Source organism: Rhinolophus ferrumequinum, chromosome 19 (genome assembly GCF_004115265.2).
Source record: "Rhinolophus ferrumequinum isolate MPI-CBG mRhiFer1 chromosome 19, mRhiFer1_v1.p, whole genome shotgun sequence".
Classification (NCBI taxonomy): Eukaryota; Metazoa; Chordata; class Mammalia; order Chiroptera; family Rhinolophidae; genus Rhinolophus; species Rhinolophus ferrumequinum.
Window position 1 is genome coordinate 26,533,900 of NC_046302.1, and position 15,052 is coordinate 26,548,951.

Genomic DNA, 15,052 nt, shown 5'->3' on the forward strand with positions numbered 1-15,052 from the left:
CTCTGTAAAAACCAAAACCCTGAAGAAGCATAAAGTACCTAAAACATCAGAAGTACTTTTGCAACGATCAGATCATCAGTTCAAGATAGTTTCAACCTAGTGATAATTCAACAAATAGACCCTGGATCTAGGAATATGAAAATATTATCAAATATAGCTATCAGCACTGCCATTTGTTAATTCACTGTTATTGACTTAAAATAAACGTATAGCTTCTTTAATGCATGACATGAGCCCAAAGAGTGAGGAGTGATAAACCACATTGGAGAAAAGTAAAATTAGAAGGAAACGAGGGAATCAGGAAAGGAAGAATGCAGGCAATAAAACAGTTTTAAAATCGAAATCAGTAGGGAAATCTACTTAACGAAATTACTGACTAAAAGATCAAACCATAAATAAACACCCCAGGAAACATTATATAACTTAGGAAAATTAATGACCTCAGAGTACATAAGGTGACTATGAAATGAATCTCGATCCACTTAAGAATTCTCTCATTAACGAGAAAAAATAAAAGTGAGACCAATCTGAACTATATGTTTTAAAATTATCCTCAATTTCCTTGTGTTTTCACAATTAAAATACTTTTCACAATTTGAACTTACTTATTATTCATGGAAGGAAAATGACTGTAAAACAAGCAGGAGAAAAAAGAACACTACGTGGAAAATGAATTGCAAAGATTTCCAAAGCTAGAGAATATTTTCAAATCAATAAACAAGGCATCTTATCATTCTTTATGTCTCTTGATTCAAATGAAAATAAAGTCCAGTTTTTCCTTCTCTGAGTCAAGCTGGAAATTGCATTACAATTACAAGTCATTTCTGAGCAATTAATTAATTAACAGGCAGGCAATATAGGTAACATGGTTTCAGTAAAGTCACATTAAGACTAGCAAACCTCAAATATTCAAAAATAAAACACAAGCTATTTCAATCAAGGTATGTTATAGTAACAATCCTCATATAGCTATTTAACTGTAAAGATGTTATAAAGACTTTTCTAGCCAAATGCTGTATGTTTTTGTTTTATTTTTAATTGAGGTATAATTGACATTACATTGACAGAATATAATTGGCATGTTAGTTTCAGGTGTACGTGATTCAACATTTGTATATATTACAAAATGATCCCCATACTAAGTATATGTACCATCTGTTATCATACAAGTTTACAAGTTTCCTTCTTGTGCTAAAATTTTTTAAGATTTATTTTCTTAGCAAGTTTCAATTTTGCAATACAGTATTATTGACTATATTCACCATGCTGTATATTATATCCCCATGACTTACTTCTTATTTTATAATTGGAAGTCTGTACCTCTTGATCCTGTTCACCCATTTCGTTCACCCCTGCAACTCCTCTCCTCCCTCTGGCAATCACCAATCTGTTCTCTGTATCTATGGCATTGGTTTTATTTTCATTTTTGTTGTTTTTTTAGATGACATATATAAGTGAAATCATACGGTATTTGTTTTTCTCTGCCTGATTTATTTCACTTAGCATAATACCCTGAAGGTCCATCCATGTCACAAATGGTAAGATTTCATTCTTTTTTATGGCTGATTAAATTCTTCTCTCTCTCTCTCTCTCTCTCTCTGTGTGTGTGTGTGTGTGTGTGTGTGTGTGTGTGTGTTACCACATCTTCTTTATCCATTCACCTATTGAAGGACACAGGTTGTTTCCATATCTTGGTTATTATAAAAAACACTGCAATGAACATAGGGATGCATATATCTTTCAAATTAGTGTTTTCATTTTCTTTGGATAAACACCCAAAAATAGAATTACTGGATCATACAGTAACTCTATTTTTAATTTTTTGAGGAACCTCCATACTGTTTTCCATAGTGGCTGCACCAGTTTACATTCCCACCAACAGTGCCACAAGGGTTCTTTTCCTTATATCTTCCCCAACACTTGTTATCTCTTGTCATTTTGACAATTGCCATTCCGACAAGAGTGAGGCGGTATCTCATTGTGGTTTTGATTTGCATTTTCCTGAGGATTAGTGATGTTGAGCATCTTTTCAAGTGCCTATTGGCCATTTGTATGTCTTCTTTGTAAAAATGTCTGTTCAGATCCTTTGCCCATTTTTAGATTGTTTCTATTGTTGTTATTGAATTGTAGAAGTTCTTTATATATTTTGGATATTAAGCCCTTATCAGATGTATGATTTGCAAATATCTTCTCGCATTCAGTAGGTTGCCTTTTCATTTTGTTGATGGTTTCCTTTGCTGTGTACAAACTTTTTAGTTTGATGTAGTCCCATTGTTTATTTTTGCTTTTGTAGCTCTTGCCTTTGAAGTCAGTTCCATAAAAAAGGAGCTAAGACCAAGGTCAAGGAGCTTATTGCTCATGTTTTCTTCTAGACTTCTACTGTTTCCAGTCTTACATTCTAGTCTTTAACCAATTTTGAATTAATTTTTGTATATGGTGTAAGGTCATGATCCAGTTTCATTCTTTGCATGTGGCTGTCCAGTTTCCCAACACCACTTATTAAAGAGACTGTCCTTTCCATCATTTCATAGTTTTACCTCCTTTGTCATAAATTAATTAACCATATATGCATGGGTTTATTTCTGGGCTCTCTATTCTATTCCATTGATCTACATGTCTGTTTTTATGTCAATACCATATTGTTTTGACTACTATAGCTTTATAATATAGTTTGAAATCTCCAGCTTTACTCTGCTTTCTCAAGATTGCTTTGGCTGTTTGGGATCTTTTGTGGTTCCAGACAAATTTTAGGGTTGTTTGTTATATATCTGGGGAAAATGCTACTGGGATTTTGATAGGGATTATATTGAATCTGTAGATTCCTTTGGGTAATATGGACATTTTAACATATTAATTCTTCTTATCCATGAGCACAAAATATTTTTCCATTTATTTGTGTCTTATTCAATTTCTTTCATCAATGTCTTATAGTTTTCAGTGTACAGGTTTTTTGGTTAAACTTATCCCCAGGTATTTTATTCTTTTTGGTGCAATTGTGAATGAGATTTTTTTTTTAATTTCTCTTTCTGATGGTTCATTGTTAATGTATAAAAACACAACAGATTTTTGCATTTTGATTTTGAACCCTGCAACTTTACTGAACTCATTTATTTGTTCTAACAGTTTTTTGGTGGAGTCTTTACAGATTTGTATATATAAAATCATGTCATCCACAAATGGTGATATTTTAATATCTTCCTTTCCAATTTCGGTGCTCTTCTTTCTTTTTCCTGCCTAATTGCTGTAAGACTTCCAATACCATCTTGGAAGAGTGGGTATCCCTGTCTTGTTCCTGATTTTAAAGGAAAAGCTTTCAGCCTTTCACTGATGATACTGAGTATGATGCTAGCTGTCGCTTGTCATACATGGCCTTTATTATGTTGAGGTACATTCAGTCTATACCCACTTGGTTGAGAGGTTTTATCATAAATGGATGTTGAATTTTATCAAATGCTTTTTCTACATCTACTGAAATGATCATATGATTTTGATCCTTCATTTTGTGAATGTGGTCTATCATGTTGATTGATTTGCAGATGTTGAACCATCCCTGGAATAAATCCCCCTTGAGCATGTTGCATGATTCTTTTAATGTATTGTCGAATTTGGTTTGTTAATATTTTGTTGAGGATCTTTGTATCTGTGTTCATCACGGATATTGACCTGTAATTTTTTTTTTTTTTTTTTTTTTTTTTTTTTTTTTTTTTTTGTGGTGTCTTCTGGTTTTGGTATCAGGGTAATACTGGCCTTGTAAAATGAGTTTGGAAGTGTTCCCTCCTCTTCAATCTTTTGGAAGAATTTGAGATAGACAGATATTAAATCTTCTTTGAATACTTGGGAGAATTCACCAGTAATTCATCTAGGCCGGGACTTTTGTTTTTTGGGAGTTTTCTGATGACTGACTCAATCTCAGTCTATTCAGATTTTCTATTTCTTCATGATTCAGTCTTGGAAGATTGCATGTGTCTAAAAATGTATCCATCTCTTGAGTTGTATGATTTGTTAGCATATAGTTGTTCACAGTAGTCTCTTACAATCCTTTGTATTTCTTTGGTATCAGTTGTAATTTCTCTTCTTTTGCATCTGATTTTATTTACTTGAGCCCTCTCTCTTTTTCTTGGTAAGTCTAGCTAAAGGTTTATCAATTTTGTTTATCTTTTCAAAGAACATCCTTTAAGCTATCTTTCTTATTTTAACTGTGGAGGGTTTTTGCTATAGCTTAAACCAAACTCTGCCAGGTTCTGAGATAACCAGAAACAAGTATGCCCATGAAACATAACAAATCAAGTTAGCCCAACAGGATTTACTGGCTAGAGAAAAATAAAATTGGGGTGTTACCTGAAATTCTCCAATGATCCCAAGATCTGAGGTAAAAATACCTAGTACTAATTGACGTAAACTCAATTTTCCAATGGCACGTTAATGGCATTGTAGGTACCTTCAGAAAACCTAATTTCAAGCTTCAATTGACCTGATCTTCAACTCAAATCACAACATTACTCACTTTGTTATTATCTTGACAAAAAAACAAATGTAAAGAAAAGGTCTTTTAAATATTAAATCACTCTGTCCTCCAAAAATGAAGACAAAAATAGATTCAAAGGGAAAATGAAAAAAAAAAAAGAGAGAGAGAAGAAAGAAATAACGGGGACAGGCGGATCTGATTAAACTGGTAAACTGCAGTCTGAGGCAGTGGTGACAATAGTCAGCTTGGTAAGGAGACCAGGATAATTGACCAAAAGGAGACTACTGTAAATACTCAAGCCTGAGGGGCTCCCGATTCTCAAAAACTCCCAAACATGACCTAGGAAGTCCGAGCTCTAGAAAAATCACTCTGCAATGCACCTCCTTCCACTTGTCTCCCCACAGGTCTCCACCCACCTTCACATTTCTACTTAGGTTAAGACAAACATGAAAGGCAGGCTTGAAAGGGAAAACAAGTCACAGAAAGGAGTGTGGGTGGAAGAAGGGACAGGTGGAGAAGCAGGTGTGTCTCTGGGCAGGGTGAGCAAGAGTGCTGCAAAGTTTAACACAGCACAGAGTAGCTGGGTTTAAAGGGCTATTAGAAGCCTGATCAGTCTCCCAAGCAAAGCACCTTCTCCAGCCTTAACAGGTTTGAAACCCTCAGCTTGGAAAACATGTAATGAAAGGAGTGCTTGTAAGGCCACTTGTTTCATTGTTTACAGCTCAGTTAGAACGGTTTGGTTTGGTTTCTTTACAATGAGACGAAAAGCTGCCTTTTTGTAATTATCCTCACTGTATCTGAAGCTATGCAAAAAAAGTTTCATCTCTCTTCTGTTATCCCTTTAAGCTGAAAAAGAGGGAGCTTATATTTCCCCCAAATCTTCAATTTTGTGAGGGCAACAATGATTAGTTCCTTCAACTCAGGCACAGTGGAGTCAGATATCCCAAAGTGTACTTTTCAGCTCTTCCAAAAACTGTCTGCTTCAGTTCTTCCAACAACGCCGTGTGAGCTTTTGGGAAAGTAACAATCTTTGGGAGCCTGGCTTTATTTCTCTTTCTTTACAACAAGGTTATCCTACTACTATGGGCTTTGGGGAATGGTAGGGACACCCACATGGAGCTCCAATAGTGGACAAAGCAGTGGACCAGCTTTGGGATCTTGCTCCTGGGGCCTCTTTGCACACAGCTTTGGCTCCAGACACACAGTCTCCATGGCGCTGGGCCCGTGGCTCTGGTGCTATCGTGAGGAGAGGAGCAGCCAGAGCTACAACCAACAGAGATGAAGGCCTACAGCACGAATGCCTTGAGAAACCTTGTAGGACTTCCTGTGATCAACAGGCTGGTCCCAGGATGGGTTAGAAATGTACCCACTCTTTATAATCCTGCCTCCAGAAGAAAACGCATCTTGTTCCCACCCAAATTCCAACTAGTGTTTGGAATACCTACCATATACAGAGAGAGACTACAAACCTAGATTAGAAGTTTTTCTTTTCAAAGTATCCACAGACGTGGCTATTTTTACCTTTAATAAACATTAAAAGGCAGTAAGGATAAACATTGCTGCAGAATAAATGCCTCACTATCTCATTCTGCCACATTGTTTAATAGAACTCAAATGTATTCCTAAAAGAATAACATCTCCATGGTACTAAGCATTGTCAGATGTTAATGAATCCATTTTTGCTTCAAAAAATATCTCATTTCCCACAGGCCAAAGGACTTAGATTCATTTATGTTAAAACAACATAGCTGAGTTCCATATGCGGCTCAAACAGGCAATTTCTGAGAAGGCCTCACCTGATCTCTTTGAGTGTGGATTGACCCTAATGACTCTTTCCTGACAAAGAAAATACAGCAAAGAAAATATGGAGGGGCCCAAGTATCAAGGAACGAGTGAGGCCACCAGCCGACAACCTGCAAAAGACGGAGGTCCTCAATCTAACAACCCTCACAACCACCTGGGGAAACTTGGAAGCAGTTCCCCCTCCAACAGAGCCTTCACCCAACGCCCTGACCAACACTTGGTGCCCTAGTAAGAGACCTTGAACCGGGGCATTCAGCCAAACCGTGTCCAGATTCCTGGCCCACAGAAACTATGAGATAATATATGTTTGCTGTTTTCAGCCTCTCAATGTTGGGGTAGTTTGTTACAAAGTAATAGATAACTAATACACTGACCAATCCTGGCATTTTCTCCCTTGTTCCTAATCCCCTCCCTATTCTCCCAAGGTGTCTAACGTTCAACCTCAGAATGGCATTGATGAGTCAGCTGGTAAGAGAACAAACGGCAGCTGCCGTACCCAGAGGAGTTATTGAACCAGGAGCATCCATACAAGCAACAATCCTTTTCTAAGCCTCCTGCATGTGCTAAGGCAAAACCCAAATCTGTTAACCTAGTCCAGGAAACAGGCCACTCCACACTAAGCTTTGTTCACATAAAGAGTTCCTCACTCTAAACAAATAACTCAGTTACCCACCTAACCAGATATGAACTCCTTCAACTTCCCTCTCCATATACATCTCATTTTTGCAATCACAAACACCTTTATCTCCTCCTCTAACATCTCAAACTTAATTTACCTGTACACTTGATCCCACTCCCTCTACCCAGTCTCCCTGAGTTCATTCTTGTTCCCTTTAATGCATTCATACCAGCACAGCTCAAATCCTTCTAAGAGAAAACTCTGATCATGCCGCTCTCCTCCTTAGAAGTTAAGCTCATTGGTTTGACATTTTCCTCAGGTTAAAGTCCAAGTTCTCAAACCCAGCTTACAAGGATCTGTGTGACTGGAGCTGTATTTATCTCTGGCTTCAGCCAAAACCCCGCTCTGTGCTCTATGCACCAACCCCCTCCCTTTTTTTTTAGCTTTCCATTTCTCTATCACCTCTTAGCCTTCAAATACTCCATTCCTGCCTGAAGCACTTCTCCCCAAGCCAACCCTTTGATTACCTAACTTAAGCTTCTGACCTCAGCTTAATCTTCCTCTTCTTCCTAGTGCCTACACTAGTTTAGTGCCCCCACCCCCACCCCAAATGGGTGCCTCTATAAGAAATTGTATTTCACACTCTATTCTAGAATAGTTACTCTCCAATTGGGTGAATTTCACACTGGCATATGCTATGTGAAGAACGGGACCATGTGGATCCTGTTCAACGTGGAACCACCGCTCCTTGTACAAACAAACGTTTGTTGTATGAATAAGTAAACAAATGAAGTCTTCTTAGATCACATGTTATAATCTGTACCCTTTCTCAAATCTTCAAGCTTTATCTTTACTCCCTAAGCCTCCATATAAGCTCAGGTCTTCCCATCTTGTAAGGTTCCTTGGATCCTACGTCTCCCTTTCACTTCACCCACTACCTTCCACTAAATGAGCCACTTTCATGTAACCTCTGATTTACTACCCAACTCAAAGCAATCTGGTTGGTTCCCCATGACACCACAAAAACAGCTCTTATAGTGGCTGGCTGTTTCCCCGAAAATAAGACTAGCTGAACAATCAACTCCAATGAGTCTTTTGGAGCAAAAATTAATATAAGACCCGGTCTTATTTTACTATAAGACCGGGTCTTATATAACATAACATAATAATGGGTCTTATGTAAGACTGGGTCTTATATTAACTTTTGCTCCAAAAGACGCATTAGAGCTGATGGTCCAGCTAGGGCTTATTTTCAGGGAAACACGGTACTTACCAAATCGACAGTTCTCCTTTCAGTCTTTTCCTCCACTGAACTTTATCACACTGCAATACTTGTCTTGCTATTATCATTTTTATTTATTTGCTTATTTATTGTTGCAAAGGTCTCTCTTCACTTTCAAGATCTCTCTCTCCCATTATTTTCCTGTTTCTATTTCTCCACTTGTTCTAAGCTGTTGGCTACGGTCTCTTTAGCCTCCACAAACTGTCCTTGGGCGGCCATCTAAACTTTGCATGGTGTCGACCACACTAACTCCCATTTAGGGCTGGGGAGTGAAAAGGGTAGCAGAGCCTTGTGGGAAACTTGTCAAACTACCCGTGGGCCTCCTTCATATTCTGATTTAACCACCATCACTCTACATTTAAGAGCAACTAACTTAGTGAGTTACTTCTGCTTATAGGAGTTAGTTTTATATGCAGGTGTGTCAGGGGAGAAATAGATAAGTATCATTCACCTAGGTGCAGAAGAAAACCAAACCTCTCTCCTGTCAGACATTTTTTTTGTACTCTAAGCCCTTATTTCCATCTGCCTACCTACTGACAAGTTCTTCCTGGATATCCTACAGCAATCCCAATTCCATTTCTCTAAAACCAAAATAGCCCCCTCAAGGCACGTGCCCTTCTATATCTCCTATTACCACAGCCTGGTTGTCTAAACTAGAATGCCAGCATCGTCTTACAGTATCTCGCTTTCCTTCAATCCCATTATTCACATCCCCTCAACTCTGCCCTGATCCAACTATCAGCTTGATTAGGTTCTAACCTTCTATTTCCTGAGCTACTGAAATAACATCCTAGCTGGTATTCCTGCCACTGGCTCTGCCCTCCATAACCCGTACTCCGTGCTAGAAGAATTGCTCTAAAACAGAGGATTGCATCCTCCCCCTTGTCAAAACTTCAAATGGTTCCTGCTACTCACAGCACAAAAATTTTAGCATGGGATACATGGCTAGTAAGAAAGGCCCAGAGGAAAGAAATGTCCAATGCGGTGGCTCAAATCAAAAGAATTCCTGAAATGGGCAGTGCACATCGGAGTTTTTGGTGAGGAAACTAAAAGGACCTTTGAAACAAAAAGCAGACTACAACAGGTCATAAAAGAACACAACCAGGTTCACCCAGCTAGGGCCAGGAGGCTAAAGGGCTGCAATAAGAAAGCCACAGGGCAACTAGCCACCTCTGAGCAAGCCAAGAGAAACCCAGGCAAAAGGTTAGGGGCTTTGAGCAAGGACCTAACTAAGCAACCCTCTCCCACAACACATTTGCTGCACATATAACCCCCATACCCTGACCGCCCATTGCCGGCTCCACTAGTTCCAGCAGGGCACGAACACCCTGGAGGCCCAAATAACAAAGCACTTGGCCAAGTAATTCTTTCAAAGGGCCTATAGGAATTCAGACCAAAGTGGCCCAACCAGATATCACCTCTACTCAAAGAATACATCAGCCCATCAGCTGTCTAGAAAAGGTCAAGGCCTTGGTGAGTCAAATGGACAGTGAAATCCCACTCCCAGGGAAGCTGTGCAATCTTCCTCATGATATTTCCCCACTGATTATAGGCACATAAATTTCTTTCTCAATCATAGACAGCTTTGAGAAAGCTGTATGAGCCAAGACAAGTTTCCCTCTGCCAGAAATTTTAGGGACCTCAAACACCAGAACGCTAAGCTGGGCAGGGGAGTCTCAAGACCTTCCCCAATCTGCCCCACCTACTACTCCACACCCTAAGGAGCAGCCAGATGGAAATACTCCTACTTTCTGGACCCTATCATTGCTTATGCTGTTTCCTCCAACTAGAATTTCTTCTCAGTCCAGATAAAGCCTATCCATCCTCAACGGCCCACTCCAGCCATCACCTTCTCTGGAAATCCTTAACCAGTCCTCACTCCCCACTATGCAGTCCTTTGCAAGGACCCGTTACAGCTTTCACGGTGCTCATCCCACTGGAGGGTGAGGAAAGGAACTGTGTCTTAGTCATCTCTACATCTTCCATGCCTCAAACAATGTCTAGCCCATCGAAGCTGCTCTATTCATGTTTGCTGAATGAATCTGCAAACCACTCCTCTAGTCATCTGATACCATAGCAGGAAAATGACTATGTTGTGTTGGGAGTTATGCTTGAAACTGTTTCACACTAAATGCAATTCCATTCTCAGTTCAGCTAGGTTAAGACCTTGGAGGGACACTGCATTCATCTTTTTGCAATCAAGCACACAGATAGAAACTGAATGAGAAATGATTCATGGCTCCATGGGTGGGCTAGGGCGATTTGTCCATGGACTTCTGGGGAGAGGGGGGCCAGTGGGTGTCTGCAGACCATTTTCCCTCTACAGTACTAAAGCTCATAATATAAAGACTATCCTGTGTTTCCTATATGAATTGGGATTTCAAAGAAAATGTTTCAAATTATTCTTAAAATAACAAGCTTTGAGTCTGATGGAACTCATTGCAGATTAAGACCCAAATAGCCAAAAAATTATTGATCAACATGAGACAACGTTAGGAACTAAACAGATTATGCTGTCTACAACAATTTGGTACTATGGTATTTGCTCAGAAGGAAGAGAAGTTGGGAAGAAAGAACGCAGGTGAAGAAGACTAAGGAAGAGTAACTAAAATGATAAAAGGATAAAAGGACTGCCTGAGGAAAGCACATAACAAAAATAGGTCTCTGGATGGAAAAGGTAGGAAAATATAATCGATGTCTACTAAACAGGTTGACGTGGACAGGATTAATATAAACTTTAACAGAAAAGACTTGAAACATTTATTTAAATAAAAAGTGCTCTCTGATACAACACATATTTTAGTCATATGAAAATTTTGCCCCAAAATGTAATTCAGGCTGAAATATGAATTACTTCAAAAAGATTGCATGTACCTATAATGTAAACTAGTTATAAGACCCTAATTAGTTTGGGATACTTCTCATTAATAAGAAGTCTATGATGAAACAGAAAGTATGCATAAAGCATTTCTGCAGCATACAAAAATACCATGGTTGTTTTGAAAATCAAATTACACAACTGATGGTTGCATTGTGAGCTGAAATAGCCACATTTTTTTCATGGAACATCATTTTTACTTGAAAGAACAACTAACAAACGATTATTAGACTTCCATATTTGACCTGCATTTTCCCAAAAATGATCAGTGAGCCTGACACTTCAAGAAAAAGTGACAGTGTTTGTTGCCAATGATAACAATCGGAGCTTTCAAGCAAAAACGTGCATTTTGGAAAACTGCCCCCAATACTCAAAAGATAAATAAGGAGGCTTTCCTTTTCCTGCTGATACTGGATTTGGGAAGTAGATTCCGTTTAATAAACTGATAGCATCTTGTAAGTTTTGGTTTTCACTCTTACTGGCTTTAATAATTTTCAAAGTCATAAATTATAAGACCCATCCAAACAGCAGTTTAAACTGTGTCAACCTAAGAAAATTGCCAAAATTTTCATGACATATCAGTGATTGTTCTATGGCAAACATTAGCATACAAATAAGAAAAATATATTAGCACTTCATATCGATTGAATTTTAAGAATCTATAGATAATATATTAATGCACTAACAAAAACTGAATAGCTATCAAGTAACAGCTGGAATTCTGATTTTCTTCTGTTAGCTTTTTGAGTAATACAACTTGATGATGTTACTCAAAATACCAAGAAAATAATAAAATTATCTAAGTGTAAAAAAAATTTTTTATCCAAAATCTCTCAGTTAAATGTCTAATAAAATACCCCCCAGAGATGTCCAACCTTTAAAGAGCTACATAAGAAAATAAAAATTGCTGTAGAAGGTGGAGTTAATTTGTAAGACTTCCAAAATGGCAAAGGATTTCAAGAAAAGCCTGCTGAATATTTTGGTTAAGTACTCTCAAATCCATGGAGCTATCACTGTCATTTCTACTATAAGCTTCAAGGAGTGTTTTATTCAGCCTTTTTTAAAAAGCTCATTAAAGGGAAATAATATATTAAAATATTGATATTTCTTCAAACTTTAACCTTAAACTTCTATTTTGGGATACATCAAGGTTTGAACAATTTGTCTTTTCATGCATTATCTGAGCTTATACGTATTACTTGAATCCGAAAGTTTAATCAAGAATAAATCACATCGTACACCTGAAACTAATATAATCTGTATATTAACTATACTTTTATTAAAAAATAAGATATAAAAAATTAATTCAGTGCATATTGTTTTTTACTTTGAGAAGTAGTGAAATAAGTTAAAATGTCAACTCTCTTGTTCAAGAGACAATAAAGTATATTATTTTTTTTAAAAAGTCACGTAGTAATGTTAAGAAATTATATGGTCTCAATGAGGTTGACTTCTTCCTTCCCTGTCTGCACTTTATTACAATAATCTATTACCGCACAAGACAATGCCTTGATAATACTTCCATCTCAAAATTCTGCAGGTGCTTTCACTCTGTAAGAGGCCATTCCTTTTGTAGCTACCTCAAGGGGAGAAACCATACTGGCTTAAAAGACTACTAGTATCTAAAAAGAAAGGATAGGAGATGCACAATATTACTAAGTAATTTAACATTAAATACATAATAACCAGAAAAAAACTCAGAAAAGTTTAGGAAATACAATGTGTATAAGAAGTTTCTTTTTCATTCATTAGAATGCTACATTGGCACCTTTTGTAACCAAGGAGGGCTGACAAATTAGGGTATTTAATAAAGAAGCCATATCAAGCAAATTATATAAGTCTAATTTAGACCAAAGGCCAAAAAAAAAAGATAAATAGGTTAAAATTTTAAACTACCTTACATAATTGTTAATCATTATTTTATATCAGAAGTCATCCTAACGGGTAGCAGAGGCTAACTACCCTTGAAAAGCAGACCCAAGCAGACTAAATAATGGAACACTGTTTTTACAAGACAACTCTTCACCTAAAACTTCCTTAAGCATGGCACAAATGTTCAGTGACCCCATTCTAAAAAAATGACCTAGAACACGAGAATACGTCCATTCTTGAACTCGATCACATATGCTACTCTTGGTTTCTCCATATTTTTTACAACCAGTTATTCTATCTGAGGATGTTTGAACAAAACTACGATTAAGCACTGAGTTTAACCTTAAAACTTGATAGTAGAGGGATAAAGCTGTCGTGAATACCCAAGAAAGCGAGCAGGGCATCCAAGGCGATCACCTCTCATTTTGCAGTCCATTTAATGCAGTCTTTAAGTTATTTAAAGGTGCATTAACAAACTCACACGCCAAAGCCATGCCCAGAAGCAGTTCGCCACTTCTGAAAAACATTTCAAATAAAATTTCTGCCAAGCCTCTGTTTCTACAGCCTCCAAATCCCATCAGTAACATCCCGCGTTTACTCCAGTGGGACTGTGGGAAGTGAGGGTGTGTCTCGGTGCTTACCGATGCCCGGAGCCACATAGATGAAGTAGAGACAAGACGAGGAGAGGGAGAAGAAGAAGATGAAGGCGAGGAGAGAGCGATTGGAGACCCGTATCATCCTCCTGAGCACAGACATCTTCCTCTTCCCGGCCAGCAGCTTGGGCTGCGCTCTCTGGCCGGACTTGTGGGCGCCGTCCAGACCCTAAACTTCCATGAATGTGCTAAGAACCCCGAGACTGCAATGGGGTCCGCACGGGGAGGCTCCGGGGGAGAGGGCCCGAGCAGGAAGGAGGAAAGGGGAGGGAGCGAACGGAATGAATGGGAGGCCGGAGAGCCAGGGGGAGGGGGAGGGCGAGAGGGAACGGACGAGGGGGAAGGAGCGGAGACGGGAGAGGGGACGCGGGGCGGGAGCCCGAAAACCGAAGGACCTGTGGAGGCCGAAGACGCGCGTTTTATCCGCCGGGCAGCGGCGGGAGGAGGGGCTGCAGGTGGGGAGAGGCGCAGGCTGCTCGCCGCGGCGCCCCTGCGGAGAGGGGCAGCGAACTGCAGCGCGCCGGGCCCTCCGCGGCTCCGACTGCCGCGTCCGGGGGGCCAGGGCGCGAAGCCCCCCGCGTTCCGCAGGCCTGGGCCGCCTCTTCCTGCTCCTCCGAACCGCGGCGCGTGGTGCCTGCGCGGGGCTAGCGTGGGCGCCGGGGCCGCAGCCGGCGCGCGCGAGACGCTGGGGCCTGCGGGGGCCCTGGGCGCCGCGGAGCTGGGCGCTCGCCGGCGTGCAGCCGCCTCCTCATGCCGCACCGGGCACCGGCGCCCCGCGGCGGCCGCGGAAACCGGGCGCAGGCGAAGGCGGCGTCCCGGCCAGCGACGAGAGCGCTCCGGCACCGGCTCCGGCTTCGGCTCCTGCCACTGCCAGCTGCCCACCGGGCCGCAAGGGCGGCAACCGGAGCAGCATTACCGCCACCGACCCCACCGAGGCGCCTCCGCCGGTGCCGCCCCCGCACGGCCCGCGGGCACCAGAAGAGCGGCCGGACGTCTAGCGCTGCGGGCAGAGACCAGGTGCCCGAAGAGGAGGAGGCTGGGCCCCGTCGGAGCCACGTCTGGGTAGCAGAGGGGACGGACCTGAAGGGGCGGGATAGCCGCGGAGGAAAAGAAGGACCGGCGGGCGCGCCCGGAGACCTCCCCAGGCTCCGCGCGATCGGTGGGAACCGGGCGGCGCGGCGCCGGCACCCGAGGAAACCGGGGGGCCGCCGCCAGCCCCTACCCTCCCGGCTCCCGAAACACCGCGCCTCCTGATTGGTCCACACCGCGCCGAGAACCTGCCCCCTCCCCTCGCGCCCGAAACTGGTCCGCGGCCGCCGCCTGCGTCACCGCCGCCTCCGCCCGCCTGGGGACCCCGGCGCGCGCCGCCCTGCCTGGGACTGAAGGACAAGTCTTGAACCTTGGATACGTTCCTCCCTGGGGATCAATAATGAAGGAGGATGTACCTGGGGGGGAAGGGTATCTCGAGGTGGTTAACTTC

The 15,052-nt window shown here is 41.2% G+C and overlaps 1 protein-coding gene across 2 annotated transcripts in view; it reads right to left on the reverse strand.

Annotated features, from left to right (window-relative positions):
* B4GALT6 (beta-1,4-galactosyltransferase 6) overlaps positions 1–14,774 on the reverse strand; it is a 63,712-nt gene extending 48,938 nt beyond the window's left edge. The window contains exon 1 of one of the 2 annotated variants that reach the window (XM_033087642.1): positions 14,653–14,774. Coding sequence is in view for 1 of the 2 variants with exons in the window: in XM_033087641.1 (XP_032943532.1) it covers positions 13,561–13,675 (115 nt within the window). In the remaining variant the exon portion in view is untranslated. Of the gene's footprint in view, positions 1–13,560; positions 13,911–14,652 lie in introns of those variants that run through there. The other variant, XM_033087641.1, reaches the window with a different exon arrangement.
* Between the last annotated feature and the right edge of the window lie 278 nt (positions 14,775–15,052).